Here is a 7,351-nt window from a genome sequence, read left to right as displayed (position 1 = left end):
AAGTTAATTATTGTCTGAAAAACTGAATATTCTTCCTCAACACAAACAAGGGTTACCAAAAGTCTTTAACCTTTCACTGAAAAAGAGAATAACCAAACAATAAACACAAGTAAGAAATTAGCCAGAAAGCTATGGCTTGTTTTCTATTCAGAAAAAAAGTGTAACTGGTAACAAAGAAAGTACAATTTCCATAACTGGATGTTTTTCAAAATTATAAGGTTTTCAATTCCAAAAATGTAAAGAGCTGTGCTACACTTTTCTAGTCAGCTTAATCTGTTAGAAGATTTTACACAACATTGATAGTCTCAGTACTTTCTCTTTTGGTACTACATAGTCAACCTTAAAAGGCAATTCCTCACATTAAATTCGTGTGTTCCTAAAAACGCAGACTAAAGTTAAATGGGCAAAGATCCACACTGCATTTTTTGGAGAGAAGAGGGAGAAGTTATTCCCCAAAAGCAAAAACTCTTTGGTGATAAGTATTTTTGCAAATACTTACCAATTTTATTCTTTGACCATTGAACACATCAAATTGAGTCCAATGAGCATCTGATTTGCCACATCTCTGGATCTGCAACCTTAGTCATAATTATGTTTTCCCCTTTCCTATTCATTTTGATACACTGAGGGCAAAAATAACTATTACAATGATTACAAGAATTTTTCTATACAAAGGCAGTGTGACCCTGCTGAAACTGAACTTTTGACTCACAGACATTGCTACCATGAAATAACCAGAGATATTTGCCTGCTGCTATCAAGAACTTACCTTTGGTATATAATAGGCAAATATGGGTTATTAATTTATGAAAACTGAATATATAAAAATGGAGAAAAGCCTGAAGTAATTACAATTAATAATTTCAGAGCTGGAAGGAAATTTAGAAATCATCTAATCCAAACTTAATTCCTAGCTAAAAAGAAGGAGGCATAAACAGATGGAAAGACTTGGCTGAAATCACACTTCTTATGAATGCCAGAACTAGAACTAGAGTTTGGGTCTAATATTCCTGGTCAGTTATTCCTTAAACTATACAATACTCACAGTTAAGAAGTCTTATTATTTGGAAATTTAGCTCCCAAAAGATCTTTGTTAGAATTATTTTAAAAAATTAAACAAAAATGTTCAAATTCTGATTTCTATTCTTCCTTCCTAATTCATGTTCTGTTGAATAAATGACAGAAACTTTAGGACAAAAGGTCAAGATCAAGGAAATGGACAATTTAAAGTAGATAAAATCAAGATCTCATCATCATCCTTTCCTCTAATCCTGAAAAAGGTTGATTTCAACAATAATTCTTAGATATTTATCATTTACCTTTCAGACTTGTAGACAAGTTTGTGGTAACAGATCTCAAGATGTAGAGTTGATTCAATGACAAAATTCCTTTGAGCACTTTTCTTTCATGGCTATTGCAATCCTGAAATCAATTTCTCTCAAAGGTTTTAGTCTCAGAGAGCTCACATACATAGTAATCTCAATCAGTGAAAATAAAAGGCAGCTTTCTGTTTATTCTTTATACTAAATATATCTTAGATGGGAAGAAAATAAGAGAGTAAAGCAAAAGTTAACCTAGGAGAAATTTTTTCACTGACACATAATCTAAACATCAGTTCACAATGCACTGGGAGATCTACAGTATACTGTATGGTATAGTTAAGGCACCAAGTTTTATGAGATTTGAGGTGGCTGATTTCAACAGGAGCTTAAAGAAAGATATGAAAAAAAAGATACTTTATAAAAGAGAAAAATTAAAATTGCAAGGAGTAAATCAAAATGAACATTTGAAAAGTTAAGCATATTTGTTTTTATTTATAGATAGCTATCACATGAATTACAAAGAAGAAACAGGATATTAGAGTGGAACTTGTATAGATGTATGCATGCTATGGCTAAGAATAAACAACATTCCTACATATTATGGTTAGTGAGAACATTAAATATAAGAGGGACTTGTGATTATTTAAAAATATGCAGAACTTATTTAATCTGTGCTTTAGAAATAACTGTATAGAGTGTTAATAAGTTGAAAAGAATTCAAAAGAATAACTAATACCAAATATACACCTGTGTATAAGAATTCAGAAAAGGCTGCATTCTGTAAAGTCAATCAGCTGTATTAAAAGTGACGCAAATCCAAAACGAGATGCATGTTATATAAAAAGGGACATTGTAAGATTTGCTTGCTGCATTAAGTCCACGGTTTAATCCACAAAATTTCCTTTGAACTATCATTTAGACAGAAGCATGCAAATGGTCTTAGGATCTACTGAGAGTCTTCCCCAAATCCACTAAGGCTACATATCCCCTTTTCAGGAGCTAAGCAGGTATTCGGGCAGCTGCTTCCTCCTCTGCATCAGCCCTGTTTGCATTAATTTCTGCGAGTGTTCTGCCGAACCGTGCCCATTCATCATTTCGGGGGACAGCAATCTGCTGTTAAAAGAAAAACAAGGTTTTATGTATAATGAAATAAAAGACCATCTTACCTAATATTATTTAGTTTGTTTTCAAGTAATTTTTCCCTTAAAAACTAATAATTGACCTGAATGGCCTTTCCATAATTACAGTGACTATAACAATAATTTACAACATGTTGAAACAAAAGATAGTGTTTGTGAAGTGTGTTGTGACAGCCTCAGAAATGATTTTTCTATTACCACCATCAGTGCAAGAGAGAATAACAATTATGCTCTGTAAATATAACTCCTGTGCACCATCTCGTGTATTTTCCAGGTGGGGAAGAATTCCTTAAAAATTTTTGCTTCTTGCACCATTCCTGGTATGAAATAGTTTTTGAAGCATGGTTCATAAAAGCTGGTTTCTTATAAGTATTTATTTTTGTTTGGAGCATAAGATAACCTTTCTTGATATCTTACTCCTTTCATCAGACGGTATGCTACTTCTTCGCACTTTAGTGATGTACCAATAGCAAAAGGGGAAAAGAGGTTTGTATGCTTTTGCCTCACTGAAGCAGTCCGATGACCAAATATTTTTTATAACAATCATTATAATATTGGAGGAATCCGAACTGCTAAATTAGGGCACAGACCATTCAGTGTGGCAAATGGATGTGTCTACTTCTAAATCCACCAGGTTAGATTAGATTAGATCGGACAGTGATATCCAATATGGTAACTACCATCCACATATGACTATTTACGTTTATATTACTTAAAATCAAATAAAACCTAAAATTCAGTTCTTCAGTTGTACTAGCCACAGCTGTGGCTACACAACCCAAGTGTTCAATAGCCATCTGTAGCTAGTGGCTACCATATTGGACACTGCAGATGCAAAGCAATTCCATCTCTGTGGATAGTTCAAGTGGCTGTTCTAAATGATTCCATCTACTTCCCTCTAGATCCAATTGTTAGAGGCTGTGGGGGTGTCCAGAGATGATGGGGAATCATAAGGCATAACAAAAGAAAGAATGAAGAAGGTGCTACCCAGGGATAAAAAGGAGGAAATCACTCCTGGGCACTGTATACAGCCAACCCTTGCATGGGGACACAGGACATCCAGTTTAGAGAAAAATTAATCTCAAGACTCACTTCTGTGGTGGAAAGTAAGTTTTACCTTTACAATCATATGGTTTATACACTTCCTGAACCTCAAAGACTAATTTTAGCCTAGAAGATACCATCACTACAAGGCTGTGAAAGCTAAATAGATGTGTCAAATTATAGGCAGTGAACCCCATACCTCTCCCACATCATATATAACAATCTGTCCTTCCGAATCACCCACGGCAATCTCTCTTCCTGAATGGGTCCATCTTACACGATTAAGTGCAGGATTACCCTCCACGGAAATGCTGGCAGTTGGTACCTATAGTCATTTAAAATATAGTGCAGTGTTAAAAGTTTCATCAAGATTTCTATAAACATGTAAAACAGTAATTCTTCTTTCTTCCAATCTGGCTACAGTTTTTAAAACAAAGACGAAAATACATAAAGAATTTTCCCAACTCTCTTCCCATTCAGTGATATATGATAAATGACATTATGGTCAATCCTTGAAAATGGTTTGGGAAAATAACTTAAGTCCTTATATAAGAAATTCTCACATGACTGGATACATCATTTTGAAAGATCTTCCCTTTAATAGAGGACTCTTTGTTGTTTTAACTTCTTTAAGAAATCAAGCTGTTTGAAAACAGATGGCTGAAACCCCCTTTTAAAGAAACATTTCAAAAGCCCTCATAAATAGATTATGGTTCAATTTTAGAAGACAGGAATTACATTTGTAGCTTGCAACTCTGTCAGCTGAAACCTGTGATTTAATTCACAGTTTCTAGAAACAGTTCATACTGAAGGTACAGTATGAGTCTTTCCAAAGCCTCTTGTTCACACGAGCTGTCTAGAGCAGGGCAGGACGATGGCACCAACACAATGGCACCAGCCCCTTGGAATCTGACTGCACCTCTCCTATGCTGAGGAGAAAGAGATTTATTTGCCACACACAGAGCTAACATTAAATGTTTGACTCAGTCTAGAAGCACAATAAAATTTTTAAAATTTTTGAAATCTGATTAAAAAATAATCCTTCTAATTGATGCCAGTCATCCCCAAATGATTAATTTAACTCTCCAGAATGCCAAAATTGTTACAGAGAAAAATTACTGTTAATGATAAAACTGCTAATTCTAAGAATTTTAAGCCTCTCTAAGCTGGTAAAAATACACTTGGCTAAAAATAAATAATAGCTGCAGTTAAATTTCACTGTCAATAAGTGATTTTAGTATTAACAATTAGGAAATTTGACGGTTTCTATATTCATTTTATAGTAACCGTAACACTGTTTTCAATCCTTTATAGCACAAGTCATCAAGATACATTTTTCCTTCATTCAAACAAGTCAGGCTAAGACTAATGTTTATGGATGACATACAGCTCTATCAAGGCTAAGAGATAATTTAGTAATTCAGAATTAAGGTTAACATATTTCAACAGCCTGAAACTATCTGCTTTCTAGACTATGAATGAAAAATATCCCAGTTGCCTTATGAATGAGACTTTGCCAGGACATTAGAGACATGATAGTGCTTTTCAGAAGTAAAAGGAAATGCCCCAGTGCTCTTGGCAACATTATTTCTCCCTTCAGTACCGCACAGCATGCTGTTTATTATTTAGGGTACAAAGCTGATTTGGTTTCTTTGTGATAAAGATACAATCACGGGGCCCTTTCACATTCTTTGGGATAAAAGGAATTTCACAAATTATTCAATAAATCTCCAATTTTCTATTTTTCAGTGCAATTTTTGTTATTTTCCTGCTCACCTCGGTGTCATTGTTGAGATTCCACAAATCCAGCCTCCCCATGCCATCCACACAGGCAAACAAGGCTGGGTGGGTGGGTGACCACATAACATCATAAACATAGTCTGAATTATCTTCAAATGAGTACAAAGGCTTGTTATTCTGAAAAGAAAAGTTGATTCTTAGCACTGTCAAAATATGACATACATTCAACAAGTATGATAAAATTTTACGATATTTAACTCAGCCTAGAAAAAGTTCCTATAATTTGTTTCACTACAGAATTACCCAGAGTTATGAACTAATAATCAACTATTGGGTTGAATTTTTTTTTTTTAACTTGTAGACATCATACTGTTCAAGAAAGGGAATAGAATGTACTTTAAAAACATTTGTCAATAAGAGGATTCTGGGAAGATGATAGCAATGGCAGTGTACTTTTTGAATTTCCGCTAAATCTCCCAATAAGCCCAGACAAAGCAATGATGATAGAAAAGTAAAGATTCACAGACAGCATCTACAACAAAATCAGGAGACAAAACTCCAAATGTAAGTGGGTGGCAACAAACCTCTGACTACTACAAGACTGCACAGTATGAGCATCTGTGCGGGAAGACTGTGGGAAGGTACAAGGGCTTCTGACACCTGGAAAACAGCAAAGAAGAGCCTCATAGTCAACGGCGAATGCTCACTGGACAGTGTAGGGGCCAGTCTGAGAACAGCAGTAGGAACTGGGAGGGAGTTTGACAAATCCCATTTATAAATAAATGCAAGCAGACTTCAATGTGATATAAGTAAGGTTTAATGGTGCAGTCTGAGCCCTGTAAACTCTAAAAGTTAATAAACCAAAGCTCCCTTTCAAGACAAAGTCTCACCAAAGAGAAACCGCTGGGAGTAGAATCCAAGTTATGGAATACGGCACAATAGGACAAAGGAAAGAGAAGGTTCAGATAAAAGTGGTGGAGAGAAAAGAAAAGGCACGTCTCAGAAAGTACGAGACAGATGGATACAGATATATATTCACTTCGCAAAAAACATAGAAGAGCTTAACCTAGATTATGAAACTGGAAAGCTATCCTTGCCCACTCTCTCCCTCCTAGAAGTAGAGAAAAGCTCATTTCACTAATAGACAATAAGCAACCAAAAAGGATCTAAGTCAAATCACAAACAAAGTTATTGTGGCAGATCTTCGATAAGGGTGTTATGACAATAAATGAGAAAAGAATTTTTTTTCAACAAATGATGCTGGGACAATTGGATATGTGCATGCAAAAGAATGAAGTCGGACCCCTCCTTCCTCGCACCATACACAGAAATTAAGTCAAAATGTATTAAAGATATAAATATAAGAGGTAAAACTATAAACTTCTTAGGAGAAAGCATAGGAGTAAATCATTGTGACCTTGGACTCAGCAATGGTTTCTTGCTTGTATTCAAAACCAAAAGCATAAGCGATAAAAGAAAAAGTAGATAAATGGGGCTATATCAAAATAAAATACTCCTGTGCTCAAACAATACCCTCAAGAAAGTGAAAAGACAACCTACAGAATGAGAGAAAATATTTGGAAATCATATATTGATAAGTGACTTGTATCTAGAACTCCTACAACTCATTAACAAAAACGCAAATAACCCAACTAAAAATTGGGCAAAGGATTAGAATACACATTTCTCTAAAGAAGATCTACAAACAGCAAATAAGCACTTGAAAAGATGCTCAATATGATTATCCACCAGGGGAATGCATATCAAAACCACAATGAGATATTTCATAACACTAGGACGGCTATAATAAAAGGACAGATAATGACAGGTGTGGGTGAGGATATGAGAAATCAGAACCCTCAAACATTGCTGTTGGGAATGTAAATTGGTGCAGAAGCTTTGAAAAACAGTTTGGCAGTTCCTCAAAATGCTAGAGTTAACATATGACCCAACAATTCTACTCCTAGGTATATACCCAAGAGAAATGAAAACATACACACACACAAAACCTTTAACAGGAGTGTTCACAGCAGCATTATTCATAGTAGCCCCAAAGTAGAAAGAACCAAATGTTCATCAACTAGTGAATGGATAAACAAAAAGTGA

At 35.0% G+C, this 7,351-nt stretch overlaps 1 protein-coding gene across 3 annotated transcripts in view; it reads right to left on the bottom strand.

Moving 5' to 3' along the window:
* Positions 1-1,794: 1,794 nt before the first annotated feature.
* The window catches only part of DYNC1I2 (dynein cytoplasmic 1 intermediate chain 2), a 51,425-nt gene continuing 45,868 nt past the window's right edge, over positions 1,795-7,351 (bottom strand). For all 3 annotated transcript variants that reach the window (XM_046659165.1, XM_046659167.1, XM_046659166.1), the window contains 3 exons: positions 5,282-5,422; positions 3,705-3,830; positions 1,795-2,435 (listed from right to left, as the gene is read on the bottom strand). In XM_046659165.1, the coding sequence (XP_046515121.1) occupies positions 2,322-2,435; positions 3,705-3,830; positions 5,282-5,422 (381 nt within the window). In that variant the 3' untranslated portion in view covers positions 1,795-2,321. The remainder of the gene's footprint in view (positions 2,436-3,704; positions 3,831-5,281; positions 5,423-7,351) is intronic.

This window comes from Equus quagga, chromosome 4 (genome assembly GCF_021613505.1).
Source record: "Equus quagga isolate Etosha38 chromosome 4, UCLA_HA_Equagga_1.0, whole genome shotgun sequence".
NCBI classification, from domain to species: domain Eukaryota; kingdom Metazoa; phylum Chordata; class Mammalia; order Perissodactyla; family Equidae; genus Equus; species Equus quagga.
The sequence above is the reverse complement of the archived record's forward strand: the minus strand, read 5'-3'. Positions and strand labels throughout refer to the sequence as shown.